This window comes from Rana temporaria, chromosome 5 (genome assembly GCF_905171775.1).
Source record: "Rana temporaria chromosome 5, aRanTem1.1, whole genome shotgun sequence".
NCBI lineage: Eukaryota > Metazoa > Chordata > Amphibia > Anura > Ranidae > Rana > Rana temporaria.
Window position 1 is genome coordinate 127,973,314 of NC_053493.1, and position 14,311 is coordinate 127,987,624.

The 14,311-nt window shown below is 43.1% G+C and overlaps 1 protein-coding gene across 2 annotated transcripts in view; it reads right to left on the reverse strand.

Annotated features, from left to right (window-relative positions):
- Positions 1-342: 342 nt before the first annotated feature.
- Positions 343-14,311, reverse strand: part of LOC120940329 (tetratricopeptide repeat protein 30A) — a 90,432-nt gene continuing 76,463 nt past the window's right edge. For both annotated transcript variants that reach the window (XM_040353107.1, XM_040353106.1), the window contains 3 exons: positions 13,118-13,196; positions 7,863-7,992; positions 343-612 (listed from right to left, as the gene is read on the reverse strand). In XM_040353107.1, coding sequence (XP_040209041.1) covers positions 476-612; positions 7,863-7,992; positions 13,118-13,196 — 346 coding nt within the window. In that variant the 3' untranslated portion in view covers positions 343-475. The remainder of the gene's footprint in view (positions 613-7,862; positions 7,993-13,117; positions 13,197-14,311) is intronic.

Consider the following 14,311-nt stretch of genomic DNA (forward strand, 5'->3'; position numbering starts at 1 on the left):
CTTAATATCACTTGAAATTGGCTGTGCAAGGAGGATTACAAGTATTATTGTCTACTCCGCTGCAAAACTGGATACTACTTGAGTAATGGACAGCAACCAGTGAAAGAGTTTATAACATTTATTCAAAACTACTACCAGATAGTTTTGTATTTTGTAATGGCTACAGTGGTTACTCTGTTTCAACATCCATCAGCATATATTATTACATTAGGAGTGGATTTATTTCTCATGCTTTTAGGATGGTTAGTGACTTTTATACATCTTTGCGGACACCAATTGAATTTTTTTTTATACTTTGGCTTTCATTTAATTTTCAAAAAAAGTTGTTTTTCTAAAACCAGAAAATGTAACTATTATTTATTTTTTAACAAAACGGTTTTATTGATACTATAAAATGACATTACCACATAATAAACACACAAAAAAATATATAAATATATAAATCAGCAAAACTGGAATGTACTTTTGCAATAAATTATATACTCCAGGAGGTTATTTCATAGATTAATGCTTTAAGTTGTCTGGATTCATACGTGACTGTGTTCTTGCCAATGTGCATTCTCTTCTCTTCCAGTGGTTGTTCAATTAAAGCCGTAATATTTTTACCATAAACTGAAAATACAAAATATGAACATGTACAAATTTCCAGCATGCGGGGGAAAGAAAGTCTAGATTAATTCTGAATGGTAAATGATAAAACGTATTCACAGGATTTGGAAAATACAGCTAATCTTTCTAACCACATTAACCATGAGTTATGGTGACCATGAATGTATTTTTTCTATGGTTGTGTTCACACTGGTGCGAATTGGATGCGGTTTCTGCATCCAATTCGCATGACAGGAGATTGTGACCGTCTCTCTATGGAACCGGTTCACATATCTCCATTGTGGCTGCGGAGCGGCTTGCACAGGGGTCCTGTGCGTCTTTGGCTCCATTTCAGGGCCAAATTCAGGCAAAAATTTTTCTCCGATTCGTCCCCGAAACAGATAAAGTGACACACCGGACCCCTGCTGCGAGCCGCATCCGTCGGCGGTGTGAACCCAGCCTAAAGATGCAGAAGCAGAAAAACAACTCAGTTAGGCCAAATTAACCTTCTGAATTTATTACTGTAAGGCAGTCTGGCTGCATATACAGAAAGCCCTGATTCACCCTACTGCGACTTTGCATTCTTGCTTGACTTTATTGCGGCTTGCATACAACAGAAGTCAATGTAAGTCATGTTGAAGTTACACCAAATGTAGTGCAGGAACCTTTTAATAAGTTGGAGCGATTTGAGTCGCACCAATTAGAACGGTTCCATTGCCGTGAGACTTTGAACTCTCAGGTCACATGACAAGTCCCGATAGTGTGAACCAGGGCGTATACTTGTCTATGTTATTTGTTTCTTTTCACTTACCGTGTGCTGCAGCAAAGGTTAAAATGACATAGTGTATGCAATACATTTATTTCACTTTTTGCACCAGTTTATCAAGATTTTCCATTGCGTAACAAAAGCATCATATTTAGAGGATGTAGGAGGAAGTAGGTAGTTCTCCACTTTCTTATTAGTAATAGTACTTGCTGCCAGAAAGATATGTGTGACAACATTGCAGACAACTATCAATTCCCACATTAGGGATTGCTATATTTGTAGTGGGAGGAGTTAACATTCCGGTAACTTCGGAGATAATCTGGAAAATCTCCCGCCAGAAGCAAGTAAGATTAGAACATGCCCATAGCATGTGCATCAGGTGCCCTACATGGCCACATCCCTGCCAGTATGCTGAAGAGGTGGAGGAAGATAATTTGGCTAAACGGTATGGGGTATAATACCAAAAATGTGTTACTCTTTGCGATAGTTCCCAATGATAGTATGTAGCGCCCCCTTACTTTCAGTATGGGCACTACGCTAAAGTTAGTGGGGAATGGGAGAGTTATTTTGCTCCCATTCACAATTTGTTAAATTGCAGGGCTGCTGTCCTTTCAGAACTGTCTTGTAGGTCAGTCTGCGCTTCAGGGGTGCCTTTCCACCTCTGGGCGGCAGTTGGCGCTAGAAGGGTTCTGGCGGAGCCACCTTTGCCCAGCAGCCAATTAGAGGAGTTTTTCCCTCGTTGGGCGTGCTGGGAAAGGGTATATCTGGGGCAGACGCCATTGATTCTGAGGCCTAGTACACACGAGAGGATTTATCCGCGGATACGGTCCAGCGGACCGTTTCCGCGGATAAATTCTCTCGAGGATTTCAGCGGATTTGGATCCGATGGAGTGTACTCACCATAGGATCGAAATCCGCGCCGAAATCCCCTCGCGATGACGTGTCGTGCCGTCGCCGCGATGATGACGCGGCGACGAGCACGACGCTGTCATATAAGGAATTCCACGCATGCGTCGAATCATTACGACGCATGCGGGGGATCCCTTCGGACGGATTGATCCGGTGAGTCTGTACAGACCAGCGGATCAATCCGTTGGGATCGATTCAATCGGATAGATTTGTAGACATGTCTACAAATTTTTATCTGCTGGAATCGTGAAATTCCCGCGGATAAATATCCGCAGGAATGTACACACCATAGAATCTATCCGCTGAAACTGATCCGCTGAGATTTTTCAGCGGATAGATTCTATGGTGTGTACGGGGCCTAAGTCCTTTTTCGCGGGGTCCGAGTTCCAGGTGCGGCATCCACCTTCAGGGTGCGTGCATCCATGGACCCCGCCACCGTGGCCTACCTGGCCGGAGTTGCGCACCATGCGGAGCTCCATCCTGTTGCTGAAAGGGGCCCAAGCGACTTGCTGGGTCCCACCCTTTGCTAAGAGGGTCCTAAGCTGGGAGCTGTACGGTGGGGAATCAGCTCAGGAAGAACCCGGAAAGAGGTTATCCAGGAGGCTTGAACGAACCATCGGGGATCTGGTCACCATGATGCTGACAGGTACATTGCAGCTGTCAACCGGTGACTTTAACTGAATTTACTAGGAGGATTTGCTCGTTCCTATCATCGCTCATTGAAGTCCTAAGCCTGGGGCAGAGGCCTGCTTCCTCCCAGCGATCTACAAGTGACACCTCGGTTGCCAGGCTTGTGACAGAGGTCTGTCCGGGGGCACTTCTCCCACTCTGGCTGGAGTGGCGATGAACTGATTTCATTACTACAAAGAGCAGGACTGCTCTTCTCATATCCAAGGCCTGATACTAAAGTTGTTCTTATGGTTCATCAACCTCTCCTATCTTGTCTTATGTTGATGTTGGCCATGTTGGGCCTTGGAATAAAGCATTGAAGAAAATCCAATTAATGATTGGACCTTCGCTCATTGCCTCAACTCACTAGTATCACCCCTAGACACCCTGCAAGGTAACTTAATACGCTAATCCCACAAACAACCAGCGGCTCCTGCGGGGGTAGTGCTACAAGTGCAAATCCACTTTGCACTACAAGTGCAAAGTGCACTTGGAATTGCAGTCGCTGTAGATCCGAGGGGGACATGCAAGGAAAAAAAAAAACAGCATTTTAGCTTGTACATGATTGGATAATAAAATCAGCAGAGCTTTCCCTCATTTTAGATATACCCCTCAGATTTACAGCGACTGAACTTCCAAGTACACTTTCAGTGCAATTTTAAGTGCACTTTGTACTTGTAGTGCGAAGTGGATTTGCCTTTCGTAAATAACCCCCAGTGTGTCGCCTTATAATTAGAATACGCAGCTTTTTTGAAAATTGTAAAATTTCGAGTGTAAGCTCTAACGAGCAGGGCCCTCCGATTCTTCCGATTCCTACTCTATTAAATTGCATTGTAATTGAACTGTCTGCCCTGATGTTGTAAAGCGCTGCATAAACTGTTGGTGCTATATAAATCATGTATAATAATAATAAAAACAAACTTATAGTATGCTTGTGCCTTTAGAGGCTTGTGTTGATGGGCTTTTGTTTGCATCAGACAGGTTTTTCATTCCCATACAAGTCTAGGTAAATGCAAAACCTGCTTGAAGCGGGTCAAGTGAAGCCCCTTTCAATTAATTCCGAATAACGTAAGCAGCATTTCAAGCTGATGTCATCGACACAAGCCAAAAGCCCATAGACACAGGCCCTAAAATGTCAAAAGAACTAGAATTTTTAGTAATTGGATTTAGACATCATCCTACTTTTTTACTTGAAAAGAAGGCCTGCTTTAAAGCTGATCCTCAAGCAACATCAAAATTAGCCTATCAACCAAGGTTCTGTCAAATCCTAGGGTTCCTTCAAAGGTGGCTAGGGGTTCATTGAGTAATAAGCAATCTGAGGGTGATTTACTAAAACTGGAGAGTGCAAAATCTGGTGCAGTTGTGCAAGACAGCCAATCAGATTCTAACTTTAGCTTGTTCAATTAAGCTTTGACAAAGTAACTTGGAAGCTGGTTGGTTTCTTTACAGAGCTGCACCAGATTTTGTACTGTCCAGGTTTAGTAAATCAACCCCTCTGTCTGTCTCTTATCCCCCCTGGCGGTATTCCCGAGTCTGGCTCGGGGTGGAATTTCAGGACCAAAAGCGGTAACCCCGAGCCAGACTCGGGAACGCCTCGCAGAGTCCACAGGCACAAGTTACTTACCTTGTCCCTGGATCCTGCGATGCCGCCCCGCCGTGTGATCGAGCGGTGTCCTCCTCGCTCGATTCACACTGCCGAGTGCCGCCGATGTTACGACACACGTGAGCGGAGATCGGCGCCAAATTGAAAAAAGTAAATAAAACACAATACATACAGTATACTGTAATCTTATATATTACAGTACTGTATGTAAAAAATACACAACTCCTTTGTCCCTAGTGGTCTGTCCAGTTTCCTACATGCACTTTTATATAATAAAAACATTTTTTTCTGCCTGGAAACTGGAGATTGTCCATAGCAACCAAAAAGTGTTTCTTTATGTCAAAAGTGGTTTTAGACCAGCTAGAAAACAGCGATAATAAATTAGAATCACTTGCAGAATTGAGAGATAGTGATTTGTTTGGAAATTCGTAATCAAAAAATGAAAAGTAATAATTGTTATTATTATTATATTATTTGTTATAACTATTTGTATTTATTTATTGTTTTATAATTTATGATTTTGTGTTTCAAATTGTATTACACCCGGGATGTCTACTAGACTCTTGTTTGGACAGATTTAAGTGAGTTATTCCTAAGAATTACAGGCCTACAATATAAAACGCCAAATTTCCACGCAAAATAATGGTACTACTTTCAGCACCTACAATCTGAATTAATCATACCGCCAGGGAGGTTAAATAAGTAACCACTGACACCAATCATCCCCCGTACACACGATCAGGCTTTTGCCTGGCCAAACTCACATCGGAATTCCTCCGATGGGGCATACACACGGTCGAAATTTCCGATGGAATAAGTCTGTCTGACTTTTTCCATCGGAAATTCCGATCGTGTGTACGAGGCTTTAGGCTAATTGTGAGATGGGAATTTTTCAGATTGTGAAATGAAAAATGCAAATGTTGCACGCTGCCACCTAACTCCAATACCTACTGTAAATCTCAGTAGCTGCAACGACTAAATGTGTTCCCACATGAAAGTGCAAAATACAAAAACAATATGTGGTTGCGCTGCCCAAATGCTTGAGATGCTTAAATAATATTTAAATTAAACTAAACAAGGATTGATGGAGGTTTAATTTTTATTTGAGCATCACAAGCATTTGGGCAGCACAACCCCATATTGTTTTTTTAATTTTTCACATTGTCTGTGTAAACAATGCTCCTTGCATTGGCAGTCAATCAGTGTAAGCCCAGGTTCACACTGGGCTGCGGGAATGAAGCCGTGAGAGTTCAGCTGAACTCACACGATTTTACTCCCGCTTGTAAGTGCCGATTTCGGCTGAAATTACAGAGACATCTGTGCAGGTTTCTGCAGAGATGTCAATGTAAATCGCATCCCGAAGTTGCAAAAAGTAGTACAGAAATTACTTTTTTAAATCGGTGCAGCGCAGCAGATGCGGCATTGCACTGATTAGGACGGTGCTATTGCCGGCAAATGCCGCCGATTTGACATGTCAAAACGCACCAGTGTGAACCAGGGTTTAAGGGAACCTTTTTCCAGTGACTACCAATTTAAGAGGGTAATTTTACCACTTGCCACCAATTTAAAACGGGCCATTCTCCACTAACCACTAACATAAGGGGACACTTTTCGAATAACAATCAATGATCATTTTGTACTTTTTTTTTTCTTTTCTGGACATTATTTTTTTATTTCATTGTTATTCCTGGAAACTATTTTTTTCCGTAAAGAACAGTCCTGTTTATCAAAACTAATGCAAAGTATTCCTCATTCTTTATTTTCTTTATTCTTAAACCTCAACCCACTCTTTACTCTATTGTACCGTAACGTAGACATAATTATTATCAGGGGTTCCCTGATACCCTAAAGCTACTGCAAGGGTTCTTGTTCCTGTTAAAAGGATTGAGAAACACCGATCTAAATGGTTGAATATATATGTGAACTTTTGATTTACCAAAGGATTTGTAATTCTGTTAGGCCAGGTATGTAATGCAGGCGCAGTAAAGCCAGGTCAGTGATCCCACTTTTTTCACAGTGGAAAGCAACACAGTTTGGTGACGGACTCATACATAGCGTGTTGCTGGGCAATAAAGGGGCAACAGGTTACAGATGAAGTCATCACTTGCTTTCTGTTTCTGCTAACAAGCTCTGAGTTGTTTAACTTGCATCACTGAGCAATGCAGACAAGACTGGTAGGCTGAGAGTTCTGCTCACCTCTCTTTCACTCTTACTTCTGCAATACAGGTCACTGCCCACCGTGGATATACGTTGTTACTTTGACGTTAAATACTGTTGTTATGGCAGCAGATAGCTGCTAAAACCCTGGTATTTTTTTATTATAAGAAACTAATAGGTCCTTGTACTAGTATTTTAACCACCATTTATTATTTTTAATTGAATGCATAGGCAATCCTCCTGTATCTAGAAAAAAAACAGAATTGCCACGCTAAAATAGGAGGTGATAAAACCAAAATACTAATTATATATACAGTGATAAGTCCATGAGAACATCTAAAATATTAATGTTCAAATTATAAAAGTTCTTGAATATTCGTGTCTCAGTGATGATAAACGATTGAACACCAAAAGTAGATTTCACCCTACTAGTTTCGTCATAATTGACATCATCGGGGGTGTCAGTTATGACGAAACTAGTACGGTGTAGTCTATGCTAATTCTCAACACGCTAGTTCCTGTTTGATCTGCAGATTGTTTTTTACTTTGGAAACTTTTATATCCTTGTCTGTTTGGACTTATGCTACCTCAATAAACCATCACGGTTTTATGCTATGTTAGCATTCTTCTCCTTCCTTTTATCATACTTGGGAGCGAGAAACAAAGAGAGCAGCCAACTGTGTTGATACTTTCATCATCCTGTTTGTATCCAAAAGACGGGTTGTGTGTGTTACACCAACCCACGCTTTGTTAGGCTCCTATAACGTGGAGTCTAGTGGTAAGGGCACAGCCTTTCTTTTTTCATGATGAAAGGTGCACTTTTGGTGTTCAATCTTTTATCATCACTGAGATATAAATGTTTAAGAACGTTATTTATGTTGAATTTCTTCACGCATTTGAACATTAATATTTTAGATGTTCTCGTGGACTTATCACTGTATATATAATTTATATTTTGGTTTCATCACCTCCTATTTTAGCGCGGCAATTCTGAGTTTTCTATTTTTTATGCACCAATATTCTGTTGTGCAATTGCCAGCTGCTGTTTTGATTATTTAGTATTTCACCTGCGCAATTTCTATCCATATAGTCCTGTATCTGCCTTGAGTTCAACTTTTAACATACAATATTTCAACCCATGCATGATTATCTAATTTTCTAAAAACTTACTTTCACAGTGTTCCAGAAATTGAATGCACTCATAGACGACACCGTCCTGGAGCATGATCATGTGCTTCGCCATATTTTCTAGCAAGGAGAGGAAACATCGCTTTGCATAATACCATGTGTCTGTTCCAAGCTGAAAACCAATAAATTAATTGATTAAATTACAATCTTTACCAGACAAACACACATCTGGGCTAGATTAAGTGGTTTTGGATTCTGGAAAAAAAAATTTATCTTTTGAAAAAATCCAAGAAAAAAAAAAAAAAGAACATTGGGCCTGATTCCCAAAAAAGCTGCCTAACTTAACTTTCAGCAGTTAAGTTACACTGACTTAAAATTTCTACCTAAGTGCCTGATCCACAAAGCACTTACCTAGAAATTTCAGGCCGTGTAACTTAAGTGCCGCCGTCGCAAGGCGGTCCTCCGCTCCGGGGGGCGTTTAAAATTTAAATGAGGCGCGCTCCCGCGCCGGCCGTACTGCGCATGCGTGTGACGTAATTTTCCCGACGTGCAGCGCGCGAACGTAATTGACGCCGGGCTTTGTGGATTGCGACGGGACACTAAAGTTGCGACGGGTGAAAAAAAATATACGCGCCGGGAAAACAAATAATTATAAAAAAAAATGACAGCGTCGCTCAGCATGCATTCCTGAGAGGGAGAACTCCATGCCAATTTTCAAAGAAAAAAACGGCATGGGTTCCCCCCCCCCCCCAAGAGCATACCAGGCCCTTAGGTCTGGTATGGGTTGTAAGGAGACCCCCCCCACGCCGAAAATTCGACGTAGGGGGTCCCCCTACAATCCATACCAGACCCGTATCCAAAGCACGCTACCCGGCCGGTCAGGAAGGGAGTGGGGACGAGCGAGCGCCCCCCCCCTCCTGAGCCGTGCCAGGCCGCATGCCCTCAACATGGGGGGGTTGGGTGCTCTGGGGCAGGGGGGCGCACTGCGGGCCCCCCCACCCCAGAGCACCCTGTCCCCATGTTGATGAGGACAGGACCTCTTCCCGACAACCCTTGCCGTTGGTTGTCGGGGTCTGCGGGCGGGGGCTTATCGGAATCTGGGAGTCCCCTCAAATAAGGGGGCCCCCAGATACCGGCCCCCCACCCTAAGTGAATGGATATGGGGTACATCGTACCCCTACCCATTCACCTGGAGGCAAAAAGTAAAAGTTATTAAACACACAACACAAGGGTTTTTAAAATAATTTATTATTCTGCTCCGGAGGCCCCCCCTGTCTTATTTATTAGCTCTAACACCAGGGGGGGCTTCTTCTTCCACTCTCCGGGGGTCTTCTCCGCTCTCCGGGGGGGGTTTCTTCTTCCGCTCTCCGGGGGGGGGTCTTCTTCGCTCTCCGGGGGTCTTCTTCTATCTTCGCCGCTCTCCGCTGTTGACTCGGCGAACCCCGGTTCTTCTGCAGCTGTCCGGTGCCTTCTTCTTCAGCGCTGGCTGCCTGCTATCTTCGTGTGTTAGCTCAATTACTAGCAGGCAGCCATCGCGGTCTTCTGTGACGTCAGGTTCTTCTTCTCCCCTCTTCCGATGTTGACTCGTCGCATCTTGACACTGCAATGATGGAAGCGCGCCTTGCATCCCATTTATATAGGCATCACCGTCCCATCATGCTCCGGTAGGTACCCATGTGGTGGGTGCACGTGGGTAGGCACCCACCACGTGGGTACCTGCCGGAGCATGATGGGACGGTGATGCCTATATAAATGGGATGCAAGGCGCGCTTCCATCATTGCAGTGACAAGAGGCGACGAGTCAACATCGGAAGAGGGGAGAAGAACAGAAGAGAAGAACCTGACGTCACAGAAGACCGCGATGGCTGCCTGCTAGTAATTGAGCTAACACACGAAGATAGCAGGCAGCCAGCGCTGAAGAAGAAGGCACCGGACAGCTGCAGAAGAACCGGGGTTCGCCGAGTCAACAGCGGAGAGCGGCGAAGATAGAAGAAGACCCCCGGAGAGCGGAGAAGCCCCCCCCCCGGAGAGCGGAAGAAGAAACCCCCCCGGAGAGTGGAAGAAGACCCCCGGAGAGCGGAAGAAGCCCCCCCTGGTATTAGAGCTAATAAAGAAGACAGGGGGGGCCTCCGGAGCAGAATAATAAATTATTTTAAAAACCCTTGTGTTGTGTGTTTAATAACTTTTACTTTTTGCCTCCAGGTGAATGGGTAGGGGTACGATGTACCCCATATCCATTCACTTAGGGTGGGGGGCCGGTATCTGGGGGCCCCCTTATTTGAGGGGACTCCCAGATTCCGATAAGCCCCCGCCCGCAGACCCCGACAACCAACGGCAAGGGTTGTCGGGAAGAGGTCCTGTCCTCATCAACATGGGGACAGGGTGCTCTGGGGTGGGGGGGCCCGCAGTGCGCCCCCCTGCCCCAGAGCACCCAACCCCCCCATGTTGAGGGCATGCGGCCTGGCACGGCTCAGGAGGGGGGGGGGCGCTCGCTCGTCCCCACTCCCTTCCTGACCGGCCGGGTAGCGTGCTTTGGATACGGGTCTGGTATGGATTGTAGGGGGACCCCCTACGTCGATTTTTCGGCGTAGGGGGGTCTCCTTACAACCCATACCAGACCTAAGGGCCTGGTATGCTCCTGGGGGGGGAACCCATGCCGGTTTTGAATTTAAAAATTGCCGTGGAGTTCTCCCTCAGGAATGCATACCAAATGCCGTCGCTTGAATGGGCCTTTACAAGGTGTGACTAACTTTCCACATTGTAAAACCAGTCCTAGTTTTGCGCAAGCAAATGGGAACTTACGCAAAAATCACAGTGCTGAAAAGCTGATGAAAAGCGTTGTGGATCTGCTTAAGTCCTCATTTGAATACTCAAAGCTGCATTTCCATGAGAAATGCCCCCAGCGGCGGATGCGGTACTGCATCCTAAGATCTGACCGTGTAAGTGTCTTACACATGTCAGATTTTCTGCCTAACTTTGGAAAAAGCCTTTTGAGGATCGTTTCCAAAGTTAGGCACAGACTGAACAGCAGTTCCGCCTGCGTATCTCTTTTGGGAATCAGGCCCATTGAGTTTAAGGAAACCTGTATAGAGAGAGAATAGGGGGCTCTCATTAAAAAACACTCCTTCTGAAAATGCTAGTTGTTTGGCTTCTATGTTGACCAAAGACTTTAGTATCTTCTGTGCCACTTATCTGGAACAGATCATAATTCTAGCATAATTCTAGCATCATCTCTATGATCCTCGGTGGCCAGAAGCAACGTCACTTCTGGCGTTTGCAGATGTAAACACTGCCATTTTTTGCTGGAAAGCCTTAGATCATTTTTTTTCCATCTCAGGCTTTCCAGTTTAGAGGAGAGATCTCTCCAGCATAGAGGAGAGATCTGGTCCACGGTTAGCTTTATAGTAAACTGTCGCACAAGCGGTTTCATTCTCCGGCTCTCTGATTGCACGGACAAGCCGGGGAAGATGTACCGAAGGCCATTTAGCCGCTATGAAGGCTTTTACTTTGCAGGGAATCACCTGCTGAAAAGAAAGATATCTGAATAATGCCTGGAGCTGCAGGCATCATTCAGATATCTCCACTCAAAGTCAAGGACGGCATATGATGTCCTACGGGCAGGAAGTGGTTAAGGGGGGGGTGAGTCTTTTCTATACCTACTGTATGTTTGCTTTTTTGGTTTAATAATGCTTTAAATTAAGCCATCACCATTTTCAAAAGAAGGTTAGCAATGGTAGTGTCCATATTTATCTCAGTACAGACTTTCACCACCGTGGATATACGTTGCTACTTTGATGTTAACTACCATTGTTATGGCAGCAGATAGCTGCTAAAACCCTGGTATTTTTTTTTCAACCATGGGGAGGTCTGCTTTAGGATAAAAGTGGTCTCCATGGCGGATTTGCCGCAAGATCGCTTTTAGCCGCGGTTCAAACCACATGTGAGGTATCGCTTGTTAGGGTCCCAACAAAAATGAGATAGGCCTTCAGTACATCAGGTGTGATCAGATGTGATAATTTTTTATGATTTGCACTATAGCTTGTAGACTCTAAAACTTTCACACAGACCAAATAATTTCCAAAAACTTTGGGTTATTTTTATCAAAGACATGTAGCAGTATAAATTGTGGCCAAAATTTATGAAGAAAAATTAATAATTTGCAAAATTTTATCACAGAAACTAAGAAAAAAATTGTTTTTTCCCAAATTTTCGGTCTTTTTTCATTAATAGCGCAAAAAATAAAAAACGCAGAGGTGATCAAATACCACCAAAAGAAAGCTCTATTTGTGGGAAAAAAAGGACAAAAAAATCATTTGGGTGCAGTGTTGCATGACTGAGCAATTGTCATTCAAAGTGTGAGAGCCCTGAAAGCTGAAAATTGGTCTGGTCAGGAGGGTGTTTAAGTGCCCAGTATGGAAGTGGTTAATTAAAAAAAGTGTATTTTCCCCCAAAAATTTGTTTATAAGACCGCTGCGCAAATACAGTGTGACAAAGTATTGCACCGACCGCCATCTTTTCCTCTGGGGTGTGTATATATATATATATATATATATATATATATATATATATATATATATATATATATATATATATATATAGTTTGGGGGTTCCAAGTAATTTTCTAGCAAAAAATATATTTTAACTTGTAAACAAGTGTGAAAACTATGCTTGGTCCCTGGTAAGTGGTTAAAACTTTCAATTAAAGATAAATAAATCATAAGTTAGTGGTACGCAGTTACGCATTTAGTTATATACCATATTCTACAACTTATGGTGGGCAGGGCTCTTTGATTTTCTGCATCTCTCTGGAGTTGTTGGGAGCTTCTTCATACATATGAGGCAGATACAGCCAAGTTAGTGTAATCTCCAGTAGATTTACATAAAATCTATTTTGGTTTTACAGTGTCGGCCACTTTAGTAATATTATTGATACTACACTGCTGCAAAACTGGCACTATATATCTATTTAAGTATTCTATAAGCAAATATTTTACATTTTGCAAAATAGAGTAGGAACTGAACAGACAGCAGTCACTTTGACTTAGCTGGCCAGCTTGATCATGTATTGCAATATACAGTATGTGAACCAAGAATCCCTGTTTTTTTTGCAAGTTTGCTAAAAATATATATAGGGGGGGTATAGCAATGTGCGAAGAGTTGTTTCAGTATCTTTAACGTCAACATATGGCCACATCCCTTTACCCCTAATGTGTTTTATATCTATGCAAGTTATTTGGGTTTGAGCAAAAAACATCTTTGTTTCCACTGCACCAGCACTACACCCAGCTTATACTTGCCTTTTTGTTGTATGGTTCAAGGCTTTTGATGACTCGAGAAATACCAAATTCATAGTTTCCTTTAGCACAATAAAGAGTCCTGTTAAAAAGTAGCAAACATGAAATATTCAGTGTAAGTATCAGTATTAAGCTGGCCATACAGTTTTTTTTCCCGCTTAGTCTGTGGGGTAAACAAAAAAAATCTCACCAATTCCTCCATCCCTGCAGTACAGCGTGTATGGACAAATCTCACAGACTGTCAAAATACCCAAACAATCTGATTGGATACAGCTGCTGCTTGGTCAACAATTTTCTGCCCGAGTGAGAAGTGGCTGACAGTCCCACCCAACTAGGCAAATTTCAGACAGTTCATCAGGAACCAGACACAATTCACACATTGTGTATGTCCAGCTTTATTATAAATATCAGACAAAGATAAACTAACCAAAGATAAACCAGCATGGATTAAACCTAAATTTTAACATGGCAGTAAACCCACAATCCATACGTTTCCTCATTAGAAGCAGTGTGCTATAACTTACTGGTCATGGTCAGCTTCACCATCCTCACTTGAGCCCGTTCATAGCTGTAGCCTGCTTTCTACTTTAGTGAAATGACCAGCGCATGTGCGATTTGTCCGTCAGTCAAGACGGCCTCCTGCCGTTCACGTATCACCTTTACTCATGGCATTGCATTTTAATATAGCAAGAGTACCATTCCTCAGCCATGCTCCTGAAACACTCTATGTGACTAGCCATGTCACAAGGGGTGTTACTCGGAGCAAGCAAGTAAACCAAGCAAGTAAAAGTTAACCTTGCTGGCTACAGTTTTCCTTGCAGTGAACATCCTTACAAACAAAAACGAAAATAAATAATATGGCTGGAATCTTTTGAACTAAGACTGAGAACGAGGCTTGGGTAATTCATAATGCGCATGTGCGAGTTTACGTGCTGTTATTAGAGAGAGAAGGCGGAAGCATTATCACGCTGTATTCAGAAAATACCACCCAAGATGGCGCAGGCTTCGGCCGGGATATATATAAGTGTAAGTAAAAAAAAACAAAAAACACATACAATATGAAATTTTCCATGAAATAATATGGTCATTATTTAACCTATTGCCCTTATGTTTTATGTTTCTAGTCATGGCGGCTGAGTTTACTACTGCTTTAAAGCTGACTCCCAACACCAACTCTTAAGGCCCTTTCACACGAAC